Source organism: Empidonax traillii, unplaced genomic scaffold (genome assembly GCF_003031625.1).
Source record: "Empidonax traillii isolate 1590-97213 ecotype Southwest subspecies unplaced genomic scaffold, ASM303162v1 scaffold263:size1499331, whole genome shotgun sequence".
Classification (NCBI taxonomy): domain Eukaryota; kingdom Metazoa; phylum Chordata; class Aves; order Passeriformes; family Tyrannidae; genus Empidonax; species Empidonax traillii.
The window spans coordinates 200,450-218,275 of record NW_020955456.1 but is presented as its reverse complement, the minus strand read 5'-3'; the positions used below and the strand labels follow the sequence as shown (position 1 = coordinate 218,275).

The 17,826-nt window shown below is 45.2% G+C and overlaps 1 protein-coding gene across 4 annotated transcripts in view; it reads left to right on the top strand.

Annotated features, from left to right (window-relative positions):
- Window positions 1-7,585: 7,585 nt before the first annotated feature.
- GNA12 (G protein subunit alpha 12) overlaps window positions 7,586-17,826 on the top strand; it is a 40,402-nt gene continuing 30,161 nt past the window's right edge. For all 4 annotated transcript variants that reach the window (XR_003571833.1, XR_003571832.1, XR_003571831.1 and 1 more), the window contains exon 1: window positions 7,586-7,987. Coding sequence is in view for 1 of the 4 variants with exons in the window: in XM_027889431.1 (XP_027745232.1) it covers window positions 7,667-7,987 (321 nt within the window). In the remaining 3 variants the exon portion in view is untranslated. The remainder of the gene's footprint in view (window positions 7,988-17,826) is intronic.

Genomic DNA, 17,826 nt, shown 5'->3' with positions numbered 1-17,826 from the left:
ACATGCCCCAGGCACATCTACCTCAGGTCAGACCCGGGAGAAATGGTGTACTGCCTTTGGAAGCTTCTCCTGCTTTAACACATCCATATGCATGTGCTCCACCAACACGGAGCAGAGCCACAGCCAGCGTGGATCAGTGTCTGCTACTCACTTAATTGACCTTTACTGTTAAATCATTAATGGAAATCACTGAGCACGGGGCAATAAGGTGGTTTCACCACTGTTCTGCTGCTTGTGGTTTCTGCTAATTTTCTGGTGTAGTTTTGCTTGTTTTAATAGCAAAATCTGTCATCTTCTAGTTTTGCACAAATCCTGGGAGGCAAATTAGAAGAGATGCGGAGCAATTCCTGCGGACTTTAATGAGAGTTGTGGTTTTTAAAAACTACGTTAAGAAGAAAACTAAGCTTCTTTTATTTCTCTGTGCAACCTTGCCTCTTTTATATGCTTTGTGGTTGGAAAGACTCTGACAGGAGACAGGCTATGGGAAATGTCTGCTTTCATATAACAACTCAGAGCAACAGCATTTGGCTGCTGGACTGCAGCTTTCAGCTGAGCTGTCTGCATCACCTGTTGTGTCAGTCCCCTGGGGCTGCAGATCCCCCTGCAAGATTCTCAGCCAGCCTCCCAGGTGTGTTCCAATATGTTTTCAGTGTATTTTAGCTCCTTCATTTGTCCATTTTTTATTCCTTTTCAAACTGAAATATATTTTTTCCATTCCTAATTAACTCCCTGCCACCCTACTTGTGGTAAAACCTGATTTATTTCTCCTTTTCTGCACTGAGAGGACAGGATACTTAATCTCCTCTGGGTGGACGCTGAAACACTGTCTGAATAAAATGCTGATCACTCATCTGGTTAGCTCCTGCCAGCTCTTCTCTGCATTCCTGCCACCTGGGTTTTGCATCATTTGCTATCGTTTCTTTAAATGACAGAGTCTCTTCCTTCTCCATTTTTTGGAGAGTAATAATTCCTAAATTAACTGGTGTGGTGTGAGTGTTTATCCCTTCATATTGCCTGTAAGGCCATGAATATTCACAGGCTAAAAAAGGATTGTTTGGATAAGCACTTATAAAGGTTATTATAAGCCAATGTCTACAATTTATTGAACATGGTGTTGTTTTGGAGCATTTTGTGTGTGTGTGTGTGTGTGTGGATAAGGAGCAGCTTTTTGCATTAATGTCCACTTGGTAGCTGCAGAGGAATAAAGAAAGCTTGGGATCCCCCATTCAGGGAGCAATGAATAAATATGTTGTCGAAACAAACAAATATTAGCATTTTGAAAGCCTCTGTGTTTGATTCCCATCCCCAAAGCAAAGGATGAATCCCAGATATATGTGCATGCATGCATCCATGTTTGCAGGGGCAAACTCTTTCAGATGGCAAACACTCACTGTGAGTGCCAAGGTTTTTGCACCTCTTGAAAATATTTGTGTAAAAAACAGGAAGAGGAAAGATTGCCCATCTGCAGTGGGAGTGGAAAATGCTGTGGGCAGGATGCACATATGCTCAGTGAAGGGAGCCAGGTGAGGGAGGTGAAGAATCAAGGCTTTTCTTCTCCATGTTGAAGCCTTGAGAGTCCCATTTAGTGACACCTCTAATAACACTTCTCAGATGCACATCCATTCTGCCTCACCCTTGGAACTCACCGGGGCCGAGGAACTGCACAGTGGATTCAGCGAGGGGCTGGAGCCCGGCCCGCCAGCCTGTCGGTGATCTCAGCAAATCCTGGGGACTCTGTTCCATTTATTCATCCTAAAGTGTAGGTGTTAAGAAATATGAGGCTGGTAAGTGGGTGACAGGCATCTGCAAGCGTCACCTCAGCAGTTCAGGTTCAACAGAGAGCCTTAGAGCAGGATTGCAAAAATTGCATCATTTGTAACCTTTTCAGCACCAGCCTTTTGAAAAACAAACTGTAACCAACAGCTTTCCTTCGGACACGAAGAGAATAACTAAAGAGAACATCTGTTTTCCCTTTAGATGTGGAAATGCAATAGCAAACCATGCATAAATTTTATTAAGGCTTGCTAATTTCCGACGAATTTTGAGATACACACGTTACCCATGGAGATACTTGGCTCTGCATCACCAGTTGAAAAGTCATTTGAAAAACAATGCAGAAAGAATGGACATAGCTTGGCAGCAAATGTATTCGGTTCTGTTCTCAGGGCTTTGGCTTTTTTGGTGCACTTTATAGATCTGTGCCTTCCTCCCTCCCCCCTTAATATCACTAATCCTATTTTCTGATGGCTTTTTATGACCTCAAAGACCAAACAAAACGCATCTAAATTGACAGAGCTACTTAGTGCTTGAGCCTTTTGTATTCAGAATCAGAGGTCCAAATGCTTTCAGGACTTATGTATGATTTTAAATTGTTTCTGCTTTTTGTGTACACCAGGAACACATCCCTGAGGCAGCACGAGCCTGTTCTGTCCCTTTGTGCCTTAGGAATGTGTCACCAGATTCAGAGCTCGGAAACCAGAGCTGTTGAGGCAGCACAGCCCTGGTACCACAAGCCCGGATTGTGCGCCCTCTGAGGAAATACCTCGGAGCGGAACCTTAATTTGTGATCTTTCTGTACTCTCAGAACTGAGGTACATCATCCCCATGTGTAATCACAGTAACTTCAGAGAATCACAGAATGGAGTGGGCTGGAAGGGACCTTGAAGATCATCTTGTTCCAATGCCCTGCCGTGGGCAGGGACACCTTCCACTAGACCAGTTGGCCCCAAGCCCTATCCTACCTGGCCTGGAACATTTCCAGGGATAGGGAATCTGCAGCTTCTCTGGGCAACCTATTCCAGAGCCTCACCACCTTTGCAGGGAAGAATTTCTTACTAATATCTAATCTTCACACTACAGACTGCAGGACGCTTGGCAGGACATGCTTGGAATTACACAGATCATGCCTTGTTGCATTAAATAAGTAGAAAAGTCACAGGCTGGGTTCAAAATATGCTTGTCTTCTCTCAATAATTAATTGTTTGGGGATTAATATGAGGTTTTGTGTTTTGAAAGTAAACTAATCCATTCGCTGGCTGGTGTGTAATGAAGGAGAACAGGCTGCTGTCAAGCAGTCTGAAAATAGTGAAAATTAACTCCATGAAGTGTCACAACTCCCATATTTTATGTACATGAGTAATGTGTCTTCTGTGGGACAGAAGATGAAAATATCACACGGAAAATAAAAAATAGTGCCTACCAATTTAATAAAAGAAGGAAGGATACATTGCTTTGGTGTAATCTGGCACTTTTACTGCTCAGTGGCAGCTGAGCTGGGCCACTGCAAGAAAATGCACACTTGTGAACCCACAAACAGTATGAACCAAAGGTTCTGCAGCCTCTGTATGCACAGCTGGCAAAGGAGAAAGAAAACACAATTAAAAAAATATAATATACTGAAATCATAAAATCCCTCCCCAGGCTGGAAAGGACCTCAAGGATCATCTGGTCCAACCTTTCTTGGCAAAAGCCTAGTCTAGACAAGAAGTCCCAGCACCCTGTCCAGCTGAACCTTAAAAGGGTCCAGTGCTGGGGAATCCCCCACTTCCCTGGGGAGAGTATTCCAACAGCTGATTGTGAAAACTATTCCTCTTGTGTCCAATCAGAATCTCCCCAGGAACAACTTGTACCTGTTACCCCTGTCTTTCCCATGTGATCCTTGTAAAAAAGGGAGTCTCCATCTTCTTTGTAGCCACCTTTTAAATACTGGAACGTGGGGTAGTAAGGTCTCCCCTCAGCCTTTTTTTCTCAAGGCTGAACAAACCCAGTTCTCTCAGCTTTTCCAGAGATGTTAAAAGGGACAAGGCAAATACTGAGATACAAATTCACTAGTAAGCGGATTTTTTTTTCTTGAGAGATGCCTAACTACTTTAGTTTTCTTTGGCTTCATGGGAGTTAAGACTGCAATCACTTCAAAAAATTGGGACCTCTCAGAAAGAGCATGTTACAATAGGGATCACAGAGTCTTGCAGATAACAACCAGCCAAGGGCTCAATACCTACAGCAAAAAACTAATATATTCATACCAGAAGGTTCCCATCTACTTAATGATGTTACTAGAAAATGGTTGATCCATTTGAACTGTTCTTCTTTCATTCCTCCACAGGAGAATATTATTCCCTTTGCCTCTCTCCACTTTTTTCATTCTGCCACGGGGAGTGTGCAGGGAGAAGGCCATTGAAAAAGCCATATAAAACCTCGAGAATGCAATAAGCAGAACATGGCACTTTTAACACGACAAAACTGCCAGCTTAGGTAAGGCTTGAAGTGCACATAAACTCCAGCACCTCCTCAGGCAAAGAGAGTCACAATCTCAACAGAGAAGCAGCGAAAGGAGTTCAGATCATAAATGTTCTTCAGATCTACAAGCTCTGCTACCTGAATGCACAATGAGCAACTCAAGGGCCCAGCCATCTTCAAATAAACCAGGCTGAGCCAGGAGTGCATCTGCCCTGTGGTAGCAACAGCTCAATATTCTGGCTCAGTTTGCTCACCCAGCACAGTGATCAGACAGGACGAGGTAGGTGATTTATCACCTCGGGTGGCTCCAGCAGTGCACGCTTTTTCTTGCTGTTGTCTTAAGATCACCAGGTTCTTGCCTAAACTCTGAAGTTCTGATTACATTGGCAGTAGCTCTGGTGTTGCTGCATGGTGCTGTACTGCAGCGTGGGAATATCCTCCTGGTGGTTTATTTGCTTCCCAGTTTCACTGAGCAAAATATTCTTCCTGGCACTGCTGGGGTCTGGTGGTGCTCAGGAAGAAAGAACAGCAATGTCCCAGGTATGGACAAACAGTCCATTTTCAATACTTACAGGGCCCATCAGCAGCACTCTCAGCTGAAGTGGTAGCAGCTCCTTTAAACTGAGCCTCTTCTGCTGAGGATGGGAATATGCTTTCAGGGGAAAAAGAGTCTTTAAGCTGTGGGACACACTAGATAAAGAATCATCATCCAGGTGGGGACTTGGGAAGACTTTTGAGTGAGTCAACTGCACAGTTCAAGGCACTGCAATCTTTATGGGAGATGAAGGAAGGAGAAACAGAAGGAGCTGTACAAGCATTTCTTAATCTAAGCAGAAAGAGTACAGGGGTTACAGGAAGAAACAGAGATTAAGAAGAGGAAAACTGAGTGGGAATAGGAAAAAAAAACTTGAAAAAATGGAAAACCGAGAAAGTAAAAGAGTAGAAAAAGTAAGTAATTAATATTGTTTTGGTTTATTGTGTAGTTTTAATTTCAGTCTAAGCCCAAAGAAGGGAGATGAAATGGGGAGAGAAAAGGCACTGAGTCCAAGCCTGTCTCTCACACCTCCTGCTCACAACAAAACCTCTGCAGAAACATCAATAGGGATGATCACGTGTGGCTGTGGGCTCTGCCCCGTCCCTTGGCACAGAACCAGCCAGTGGCTGCTGCAGAGCTGCAGGAGTAAACAGAATTCTGCTTTGTCCTGCTTTTAGAGCAGCTTCTGAATGATTAGATGAGGAACAACAGTGCTGTGGGGGTTGGAGGGAGGGGTGGACCTTTTTTCCTTTTGACAATTAGATGGGAGCTGTTGAAAGCTGCTTTCATGGATGAATGCATGGGGAACTAAGGACGTCTGGCAACTGATTTATTTGATTAGTTTATTGTATGCCATAATTTCACTCTCCCAGATGAAGCAGGCCTGTCGCTGGAGCTGGGCTTCGTGGTCGTTTGAAATCTCTGCCAAAAGCCCTCAGAACCTCAGAAGTCTGAAAAGGACGTCAAGCAGGGCACAGACAAAGCTGGTGGGGCAGGAGAAACTGAGCTAATCAGAGCACACCAATCTGGGCACTCCACTGATCCATAGGGCCTGATTTCCAAGCAGTTTAGCATTTGTGGATTCCAGCAGGAGTCCCGAGTGCTCAGCTGTTGGGAAAATCAGACCTACAGAGCACGGGGGGCTCAGGGATGGCTGGTTTGTCTCCATCCCACCGGTGTGACTGGGTTCTGGCGGGGCAAGGATGACATCCAGTGGGAAACTCCTGAACTACAGCAGCATTTTATACGTGGAATGAGACTCAGCAGCACCTAAATCTCCAACTACAGTCAAAGGGTAAGATTCTGGATGGGGAAATAACTGTTCAAGAAAGGTTCTGAAGTGAATGGCTCATGGCTAAGAGTCCTGTGTTGTTATTCTCCTCTGCTGTTCTTCTCCTGAAATCTGCAATACCTAAAGGTGTTTTGGAGTGTCTCTTCTTCCCAGGGAGAAAAAGATTTGTTCTTTGGGGAAGTGCTGACAACAGCATCTCAGTGGGATTAATATTCACGCACGATTCTCAGTTTCAGGAAAGGTTTTCTCTAATTGTTTTTGCTTTAAATATGTGACTCCCTGATTTTTTGGGAGCCTACAAGAAGGCTGGAGAGGGACTTTGTACAAGGACATGCAGTGATAAGACAAGGGAGAATGGCTTTAAGCTGAAGAGAAGTAGATTTAAATTGGGATATTAGGAAGGAATTCTTCCCTGTGAGGGTGGGGAGGCCCTGGCACAGGTTGTCCAGAGAAGTTGTGGCTGTCCCAATCCTGGATGTATTCAAGGTCAGGCTGGACAGGGCTTGGAGCAACCTGGGCTAGTGGAAGGTGTCCCTGCCGATGGCAGGGGGTGGAAGAAGATGAGCTTAAAGGTCCCTTCCAGCCCAAACCATTTTTTGATTCTTAACATCTTTAACTTTCAATGAAAATCTTTTAGTAGTTTCCCTCAGCAATCTGCATTTGTGTCACTTGTCCCAGTGTTTGGTAGAGACCTGGGGAGGATCAGTTATCTGAAACAAACTGGAATAAATGTTTACCATGTAAATAACTGGATGTACAGACAGAAGTAATGCAGAAAGGACAAATAATTTTGTACAACTGAGGATATGTGCCTGCCTGTTATGATTTCATTCAGCAGCCAGAAGGCCTGGGAATCTCAGCCACTGCTCCGTGATCACACACCAGCTGCTTCCCAAAATGTTTTTTCCCTCTAGTCCCTAATCAGGAGACCAGGAGGGGGAGATTTCATTTCATACCCCCCAACTCATCCCAGGCCGGGCCGTGACGTCACGCCAACAAGGAACGGGCTGTGATGTCATGCAATTAGCACTGGACGCGCCGTGACGTCACGCTCAACCCTCCCTCAGACTGTCAAGCCCCGCCCCCTGATCGTTGATTGGTTCTCCCCCTCCGCTCCCCGCCCCGCCTCGCCCCGAGCCGTGTCTCCGGCTTAGCCCCGCCCCGCACCACGACTCCTCCAATCGAAGGCGGGAGAGACCGTTGACCGACAGCACCTCCGCCCAATAATGTGCGGCGCTGGCCGTTCTGGCCCCTCCCCCGGCGGGCGGCGGCGCTCGCTGCGAGAGGGGCCGGGGCCGCGCGCCCCCCGCCCCGCGGCACCGCCGTGACCCCGCCCGGGCGCCCTCACCGCCCCCGGCCCCGCCGCGCCCCACGGGCCGGCCGTGCCCCCTCCCCGGGCAGCGCCCGCCGCCCCCCAGCCCTCCCTCCCCCCCCCGGCCGGAATGGGCGGTCCCGGCCCGTAGCCCCCGGGGCTGCGGCTGCTGCTCCTCCTCCTCCACCCGCTGGGTCGCAGCGTCTCGGCGGCCTCCGCCCGATGCTGGCGGAGCCCGGGGTGTCGGCGGCGGCGTTGTGAGCGCTGCGGGCCCGCCGCCGCCGCCGCCATGTCCGGCGTGGTGCGCACCCTGAGCCGCTGCCTGCTGCCGGCCGAGGCCGCGGGCCGCGCCGGGGACGGGCCCCGCCGGGACGCCAAGGAGCGGAGCCGCGACGCGGAGCGGGAGGCGCGGCGGCGCAGCCGGGAGATCGACGCGATGCTGGCCCGGGAGCGCCGCGCCGTCCGCCGCCTCGTCAAGATCCTGCTGCTGGGCGCCGGCGAGAGCGGCAAGTCCACCTTCCTCAAGCAGATGCGGATCATCCACGGCCGCGAGTTCGACCAGAAGGCGCTGCTGGAGTTCCGAGCCACCATCTACGAGAACATCCTCAAGGTGAGGGAGGGCGGGATGGAAGCCGGGGTGGGGATGGAGGCCGGAGCCGGGACATCGCTCAGCGCCGGGAGCTGGTGGGGCCGTGCCCGGGGTCGCCGTCGGGAAGGGATGTGAGCCCGGGCGGAGCCCCCCCGAACGCCCCGGCCCCGCTCCCGGCGCTCCCCCCGGGGGAAGGGGCTCGGTGCAGGTGTTCGGGTACCTTTGTGCTGCGGGACGGGGGTTCCGGCGCTGCCAGACCGTGAAAAAGCCTCAAAGGAAGCTTCCCCCGCAAAGGGGGATTGAGGAAAGCTTTGTGGGAGCGCAGAGGAAAGAGGATATAGGTGTGGCCTGCCTTCTGGAAAAGGCATTACGAGAGCATCCTCCGAGTCAGAACGGGAGAAACTTCAAGGTTTGAAGAAATAAGGAGATTTCCCTGCCTGTGCGGAGTGCCCCCCAGTCTGTGCTCGACATGGGATGAGAAATGGGTCCTTGTATAGATGTTGTGGCTGCAAGTGGTTGTTAGTTGGTCCATCCTCAGAAATGGGGGAGTGCAGGCCCCTGGAGTTGGGCATGGGGGCTGTTATCAAAGCCAGTGCTGGAATGGAAATAACTTTTGGTTTGGTACCTTTGGCAAAAAGTTTCTGTTCAGTGCGTGTGCAGGCTTTAGAGTGCTGGCAGTACATTTCTGTAGTGACTGGAGAATATCAAGGCTACTGGTAGAGCCTTTGCTCTGCACACCACTGTTTCCCTAATTAAGGAAAATCAGCCTTGACAAATATTGTTTCTTTCAGGGATACAAACTTTTATGCCCTATGCAGGTAGAAGGGATCCTATTTCAGAAAATACCTGAAGTGCATAAAAAGCTCACTTAAGAGTATATCTCTCCTCATCTTCATGATCTTTCCCTAAAAGAAATGCTGTTTTCCTGCCTAGATTTTTCTGTAGGGCTGCCTTCATTCTTATGTGGGCATGGATTTGTGAGACTTCATGAGATTTCATAGAAACTTAACGGAAAGGGAACTGTGCAAGTTAAAGATAACGAGTTACTTTCGAATTTTCGGACTTGTGTTTAAATGGAAGCTTTATGTGCACTTAATAAGTGCAAGCATACAATGACTCTTGTTTTTTAAGAATGCCACTATTCCATGAAGGGCTTTCACTTCTGTTAGTGAACAGGAAAATTGTTGTCTAATTTTCTTTTCCTTTTTTTTTCATCCATTTTCAGGCTGGAGCCCATTAACTGCAAGAAAGTCGAAGCTCAGAAGCTTCTCTCTTATTGTGGTTATGTAGGCAAAGAGAGCATTATGATTTCTTTTAGCTAAACACCTAGAAATAAAGACTCTTATTTTAGGTGTTAATGCTTATTTTGGTCTTGCCAGTGATTTATTTTTTTACTGCTACTGATTTCAAGTGGTAGCAGAGGCTTTTAAGGAAGCAGTTTGTAAAAACGGAAAAATCTGAGACTCCTTCCTCTTCAGAGTTGTCTAAGCAATACCAGTTATGGTAAAATGATGTAATATTTTATGTATGCAAAAAGTGTAGAGCTTTCAGCAGTAGAACTTGGTGTGCTTTGAAAAGGAAAATAAGTGTCTCCAACTTGCAGTAGGGGAGGCTGAGTTACACACTTGAAACACTTGTCTACTGGGTGGCTTTGGGCAGATGTGCAGAATTTAAAGTAGAATCCAGGTCCTCAAGGTAGCAGTCAGGTGTTCTGATAGTTAACAACACCGCTTGGGCTGTGTCAGCTGAACATCTGTTTAAGTATTCTAATTGTCAAAATAAATTTTGGATTATTTTTAAGTGAGTTCAGCAGATCCGTCGCCCTTTGGGCCTTGCAGGTCATGATTTGGGAGGGTTAAGGTTGGGCTCTCCCTTAGGGACGTGTTAGACTCTTCCTTCTCTTACTTCTACAGGTGACAGAGATGGCTCTTGTGTTAAACTTTGTTCATGGATAAACTTGCAGTGTTTAAAGTAAACTTACTTTACTTCTTTGACAACACAAATTGCCAAGTGACCGAATTGCTGCTCTAAATTGTTTTAGACTACAGGTTCTTTTCTCTTTTTCAGGAAGTTCAGAATGATCACCGATTAAGACTTAATGAAGGGGAGATCACCATATGTTTAACTTACAGGAAAAGATATAAGATGATTTTGTATAGTACTCTGTGTGGACAATGTGAAGCGAAAACTATCCTATGAAATAGCATATAAATCTGTGTGACACTGTGAAGTTCAGCTGCAGCAACCTTAACCCCTTTTTCCACGCAGTTCTCAGCATGGTCAAACAATGGTTCTGTTAAGCTTCTGCAGCACTGAGATCTGAGTTAGAAATGCAGTGTAAATCTCTGGGATTAAATGGTCAATTTTCATTTTCCAGCCATGACTAAACTGCTCTCTGAAGGAGGAGCATTCCTACTCTCTTAGCAGTGCTGGGTATTGCTAAAATCATCATTGCAGTAGTGTTTAGGCACTCTGTGCAACTTACTGAAAATGAGGGAACTGATTCAGGGAACAGAACGTGAAACCTCTGAAAATAACAGTGCTAAGTATGAACTGACATTAGGATCAGTCTCCACTTTGACTTTTCAGCTTCTCACTTCTCTGATATCTTCTTAATGCTGAGTTCTTTGCTTACCCTGTTCTCTCTGCTTCTCATCCCTCATTTTGGGGAAACCCTAGTTAGAAACAAAATGCTGAAACAGAATAAATCTGTGATACAGAATTTGCTTTTCCATTTAGTACAGGTGATGGTCCAGGGCCTTGCTGGCTTTTTCTGGCATTTGTGGGGTGGTATTCAAATACATTAGTTTTGCTTTGGTTTAAGGTAAATAGTCATCGGTTAACTCGGGTTTTGCTTGTTAATCGAGGCTAAGTTTCAAAGTAACTTTTTGGAACTTTCTGATGATTGAAGTGAAAAGCAGCAGTGTTAATGTTCTGTTATGAGTACACAGGCTCCAGGACTTCAGCACACCCACCTGGAAAAGGAAAGTGGATAGGACAGAGCTGGCTGACGCTGGCAACGTGAATTTTAAGGTGACTCTTGGTTACACAGAGAAACTTGGAAAACTTTGATGTACCTTAAGTTTAAAATATAAGAGAAGTCTGGTGGTGTTACATGAGCATTTTGATGCTTTCTGACTGTAGCTGAAGGAATCTTTTGATACCTTCCAAAACAGATGGGTTGGCCTTGCTACTCTACTTGCTTCCTTTGATAACAGTTAAAGAGCTCAGATACTCGATGAATCACAGCTCTGATGTTCCTTGTCTAAATGTTTTTTGTTTCAAGTATGAGAATATCATGCTGCTTGAAAAAACCTGGTTTAGCTGTGTAAGAAAATAATTAAAGCAATCTACAAGCACCAGAGTGGTACTTGCACTGGCTTGTTGGGGAGATCTCAATCTGAAGAGAGAAAACATTCAACTTTTAAAAGCCTGAAGTATAATCTGTTGAGCTCTTTTGGTAATGTTAGTTTTTGTGTTGAGAATGAGAAGGCCAGGTCAAGGTTTCAGTAAATCTGTGAGTGTTTTCTTGTTATCTGTGGCTTGAATTGTAATGATTGACTAAGGAATTGGAAAACCTGGAGTTGCAGAGGGAAGGACTACGCAGGAAATGATGTGGAACTTCAGCTGTGGGCTCTGAGTGTGGGAAAACAAGGAAAGATTTTAAACATGAAAGCTGTCTGAGGAACAATCCTTTGGGACTTCTGAGTGCAATACACATGGGCATACCTGAGAGCATTTCTCCTTGATAGCAGGAATATGAGTGGCAGGAAAGCAGGCAAAATAAGTGGTCTGTGCTGAAGGCAGTTTTAAGAAGAACTTTAGACTTCTGCAGCCATTACAAAACGTGGACTGTTGCTGCCCAGGGACTCTGTGTACCCTGAATGTACCAGTGTTGGGTTTATGGTGGCTGCCTGTGAGGTGGTTGTACCTTCTGTCATTGACAAACCAGCCAAGAAAACTCGCTTGCAGCTTGCGGGTTTAAGTCAGGTACAGATACAGATTGTGGGAAGGGCAAAAAGCATATTCCTCAGTTTAGTTGGGAGCTACAGTTTAAGTGACCAAGTTACCTACTCATTCACAATAACCTACAAACAAAGGTGGGTATACATCTTTTCATTGTGTGAACTTGTTACTCTTTGACTTGACTCCACACTTCCTTGGGTTCACATGCAAATGAATTCAGAAACCCATTAGGAGGTGATGCTGGTGACACTCCAGCTGTTACTTCAGAGCTGGGATCCAGCTGTTTGAGTAGTTGGTCTCAGGACAATGTCAATCTCCCTTCTGCTGGGACAGGTTCTTTTGAGGGGAATGACAAGGAGCATATAGGAACTATGGTTAATCAGCACCTTCTCCATTACATTTAATATACCAGTGCTAATGTTCTGTGCTAGAACCACTTCTTAATTCTGATTATCTTCGCTCTGAGCTTAATCTAATATGAAAGAATAATATTCACCCAATTAAGTAGAAAAGAAAAAAAACCCTGATGATTCTTGTTGCTCTTCCTGTTCCAGGTTCTTTTAATCACTGAAACTCTTACTAACTTCCAGTTGATGTCTTTTCTGTGTCTTCAATGTGAATTCCATCAACTCTGGTGGTCCCTTTGCATTTGAGGTGTCTCTTGGTTGGTCTAGGAGACAGCAATCTGTCTTCATCATGGCAGATAGTGGAAGAGGAGGTCTGGTCAGTAGTAAGTGATAAAATTCATATTTATTCCAAAATGGAGCTCCCAATGCTCTTGTGATGTAGTCATTAGTATTGTAGAACATGACTTTGTCCCTGGAGGCTGGAGACACATACTTTGATATTTTGCAGACATAAGTTTAGTCACTTGAGTGACTAAATTTGGGAGCTTATATTATATTCAGTTGGTTGACTATACATATATTTTTATAATTAACTTGGAAACAGCATTGGTAAAAAAAAGAAAGCAAATTCTGCTACTAACAGTGTTTACAGGAAAACTTTGGAGCAAGCCCATACACATTGTCTGAGAAACAAGAGGAAAAACTGGAAGGGATCGGAGGCTGCGGAGTTTCCAAATGAGTCCCCTCAACTTGCCTGGGCTTTTTCACTCCAGTGAGGGTCAGGAACTGGGGTTGAAGGACCCTCCCTGTGTACCCTTCCTGTGTGTTGAGCTCGTGCTGGGCGCTGTGTTCCTGAGGGCAGCATGGCAGGGTCTTGCCAAACCTGATGGGGATATTTTTGGAGCTGCAGATTCTGCTTCTGCTCTATTGGCAGCATGAGCTAACTACGTACTAGATGTTGGCCTGATGATCTTGAGACAAGGAGAGAGCTGGTAATACAACTCTGAAAGCATTAGCTTTGTGTCAGGTCCTGCACCAGTCACCACCTCTGAGGTCATCGTCTCTGTACCTTGGGCCCAGTTACAAGCAAAGTTTGCAGTGAGAGTATTCTGCTGCATTTGTCGTCATGTTGCTGCATTCAGTCAAAGACAAGGACTCTTTTCAGAGTTTCCAGACAAGCAGACATCACTGCTGCTCCCAATCCAGAGAGTCGGTGGCTAATCCAAATGTTTTTTAATGTTTGTGTTCCTGTGGACTAAGTAAATGACACTTCCCCTTTGTTCCCATTTTTTATTTGTAAGTTTGGCTGGAAGGTAGGTCATCTTTGCTGTTTACCCTGCTCTCACCTGGGTGGTACTGGAATATGTGAATGGTGAAAACTAGTGAGCCTTTTTGTCTAACTGGGCTAACATGCTGCTCCCACCCCTACCCCTGTGTCTGTCTTGCCTTGCAGCAAACTAACATAGGCAGTGGAAACCACTTTTTATATAAATGGCCAGGGTTTGGGTGATGTTTGCTCACTGGATTGGCTTGTGGGCTTAGACAAATGACAGATGTATCAAACAGGGGAGGGTGGAACTTTGCTGCCAGGAAAGATGCCTCTTTTGATGGTACCTGGTCGTTAGACTGACTGTTCTGTAATGTGAAAACTTATCCTTTAATGACATTGGCTGCTTGGCTACTGCTTGGCTGGAATGGTCCAAGGACACAGATCAAAGAAAAACACTGCTAATGCTTTTATGATAGTGTGGTGTAAAAATCTGATTGTCTTGCTGTGACTTTGTTAGCAGTAGGTCACCTTCTCTCCAGTGTTCCAGACAGCAGTTTTAATAAAGTGCATGTGATTATATTTGCAAACACTGACAACTTTATTTTTAAGAGTTGCGTTGAAAATGCCCTTTTTAAAAGGTTGAGAGATGTTTTCTAAAAATACATGTAGGTTACATTTTATCATCTTTCTCAGCTTGCCAGAAAGCTGCTGAGAAGTCCAGCTCCATCCATGGCTGAGGGATTCAGCTCTCTCGTGTATTGACACCAGTGAATATGGAGCTGTTGCAGATTTTTGGTGCAGCTGGACCTGTGTTCCTGCAGCTGCATCACCTTGTACTGTTCCTCTGGCTCGAAGAAATATCTTGTCAAGGTGGGAGCCCTCCTTTTGGCAGGAGTTCAGATTTGTGTTGCTCTCTGTGAGATGTGATCCCCAGACTTTGCCAGTCTCTTGTCAACAACAGTGCGGGAAAACACACAGTAGGAAACCCGTTTTGAGTCTCGCTGTGCCTGCCATGTTCCTGTTGGATTAGAGCCACAGGAGAACAGTATTGCCTGACAGCTGTGCCTTGGAGTTCCCCAGTGAGTATTCAGCAGTGACCAGCACTTCTCTCAGGACAATGTTTCCATAGGTGATATGTGGATACTGCCCATCCAGAGCTTTGGTAGGAGATGGAACAGTGAATTAATGGTAAAAGCTTCAAAAGAAGCTGCTGTAGTATGTCCTGTGTAACAGTTACTCTGTTGTCTGTGATCTCATACCCCATAGTAGATCCTTAAAATTATTTCGAGAAAATGCACTGTAGGAGACTCCTGTATTTGTGTACAAACTCTTAAGGAGGTTTGCAAGTTCCCTCTAGACACTTGACTTGAACAATCAAATTTTTTGATCCCTTAGTTGTTGGTGTGGGCATGGAAGAACCTGCCCTTGCCTATGAGTGAGTGTCCCCCAAACCTGTTGTTCCCACAGTGTGTTTGGTGCTTAACTGAGGTGAGTTCACTCAGCCTCTGAGTTGGTCCATCTGGTGAAAGGTGTGAGGTTTTAAGGAAAATGAATCCTTCAAGTACTGGAGTATGTGAATAATTTAAAACGTGAATGTTGTGTTTTGTGTGGCCGTAATTACTGATGTAAGATAACTTTAAATCATGCAGCTCTTTAAATACTGCAACGCTTCATGTATTGGCAAACATCGCTGGCTTCAGGTGACATTAGCTGGTGATAACCTTTCTAATTACTCCCACAAAATCATTTAATTATTATTTAAAAGTACAAGACAACCCAAATTTTTTTCAAAGCTAGGCTGCTTTCAAAAGTAAAGGAGAAAAAAAATCCGTTTGAGCCAGTCCTAGTAAAGAGCATTTGTGGATATGCTCGTAAAACCTTCATAGTGCTGGTGAGCAGCAAACACACTGAGGGCCAACAGCTGTGCTGTGTCAGGGAGAGCAGCTCCAGCTTTGTCTGTGACACGAAAAAACAACCCACAACCAAAAACGGGTACGAGCACGAGGCAATGTGATCCTTTGGTGTGCTCTCCCACTTATTGGCAGCCTTTGGGTTCGGAAACTTCTTGAGCCAGGATTTGCATCTGGAATGTAATCGAATAGTCCTCTTTGGGCTTTTCTTCCATCTATTTGTCTTCGTTGCTTTTTAAGTCCATTTATGCTTTTGGCCAGCATCCTGTGTAAATGAGTTTGTCTCACTGGGGGTGTACAGGAAAACCCCTTCTTTTAGTTTAACCTGCTGTTTGGTAACTTGTGCTTGTGTAACAAGGGCAGAGAGAAGAACAGTCTGTGTCTACTCCCTTTCTGCAGGTGGTTTGTAATTTCTGTAGATTTCTTGTATATCATGCCTTGGTTATCTTTTTTCAGAATCTGTGGATTTCTAGACTTATTTAGTGTTTTCTTCTGTGTGAGATATGATACTTCATGAGTTAGATCACATCACATTCTTGTTACACCTTTTCTACCCTGTCTCCTTTCAAGTTTTGTGCATGTCAGGGATTTGTGCAGTTACTTGAATATATTAGAAATTATTAGGAAAGGAATGGAATGGAGAATTTCCTATTTTTTCCCCCATAGCTGGTTCTTCCATTATGCTGCTTGCTTGCCATTTCTAATGCCTGACACTGTCCTTACCTGTGAATTTTAATTCTTTGCATCTGAGCTTATTCTGGGTCCTGCCTTGATTGCAACACAAAAGCTTTAGATCAGTTGAACTGTTCAGTAGTTTCTTTCACATCAAAAGTTGCCCCTACATTTTTTTTCTATATTCCAAATATGAAAACAGAATGGCAATTGACTGTGTTCAGTCTTCTAAATGAAAGAGTGAATTCATGTTTTCTGTAGTAGCAGAAGATCAGAAAAACTGTAACAGCAATGTTGGGAAGATTTATTGTGAAACGAGCACTGCAATGAACTAAGTCTGGTGTTACCTTCGTTGTCAGAACTTGGGAGGGAGGGTTGTCTATGTAACAAGACTTGTTTTGTGGTTGGTTATTTTCCTTATTTTTACCAAGAGTGTTTGAGTCTAAGTTCAGTTTTGGTAAAATTTACAAATATATGTAACTTTTCTGTTCATCCTATAATAAATGGAAATTCCAGATATTTTAATTACATCTAATCTTCTAAATGAAATCTTCACCTCTAGGCATCAACAGTGCATACAAACCTTTAAGCAGCTTTAACAACAGATGAAAGGGACTCTCTGGCTGCATCCCATGATAGTCTTTTTGGAGGAAAGAGGCAGGAGAAGTGTTTTGCATGGGCTTTCAGTAAGAAAGAAACCTTTCTTCTCATAACTTGTTCTGCAGATTAATGAGGCAAGGATTATCAACTGCTCAGTGAGGCTGCAAAATATAGTGTTACCAGTAACTCAGAGATGCGAGAATAACAGTACATGGGCTCTAAATTTAGCAATTTCTCTGTTTCTCCTCATCTTTCTGACATCTGTTTGCAGCGTTTATGGAGCTGTTTTGCAGTGATGGAGAAATGTTTGGATTCACTTTACTGGGGATTTTGCTGAGTCACTTACACTTTTAACTGCTCATAGTTGGGAGGGTGAAACATCGGTTGGTTGGTTGTTCTGTAAAGCTTTGACTCCCGGTGCACTGGAGATACACATCTTGAAGCAGCTTTGTTCTGAAAATTCAGATTTTGAGAGGTGCTGTTCCTCTGGGTGTGCATAGGACAGCATTCCTGCTAACCCCTATCCTATTTATATTTTTTCCTTCATTCAGTGGGTGCCTGTATGGGTCTGTCAGTGCTGATGTCCCTGCCTCTGGATCTACCTCTTTGTCTCGGATTGGGCTCTGCACGGGTGTTGTGTCTCTAGAACAGTCACACTCCCCATGGGTGACCCTGCAGTAGTTAGTGCACTCACAGAGGGTCGGTGAGGTCTAAGTTTAGTTCCCTCTCTTGCCTCAGGGAGGTTCAAACCTTCATTTCCAAGGAGCAGCAGCCAGCAGATAAGTGACTATTCTGGGAGTGGAGCAGTCTCTACATCCTTGATTGAGACTCTTCTGTGGTTTTCTCCAAACAAATAATGAAACTTTCCTTAACAACAGTCTCTCAAGGGCCTCTGTGTCTCCAGTGGGAGCAGGGAAAGTCAGAGTGACGTCGGGAAATCAGACCAGGAATCGGGCAGTTTTGCCATCACTCCTTAGGGACGCTCCGAAGGGTCTGTGAGAGGGATAAGGGTTAAATCAGCCCCAAAGCTGTGAGACAGAAAAGCTGGAGCTGAGCTGCAGAGCTGGGGCCCAGGCAGGCGAAAGGTCAGGGCTG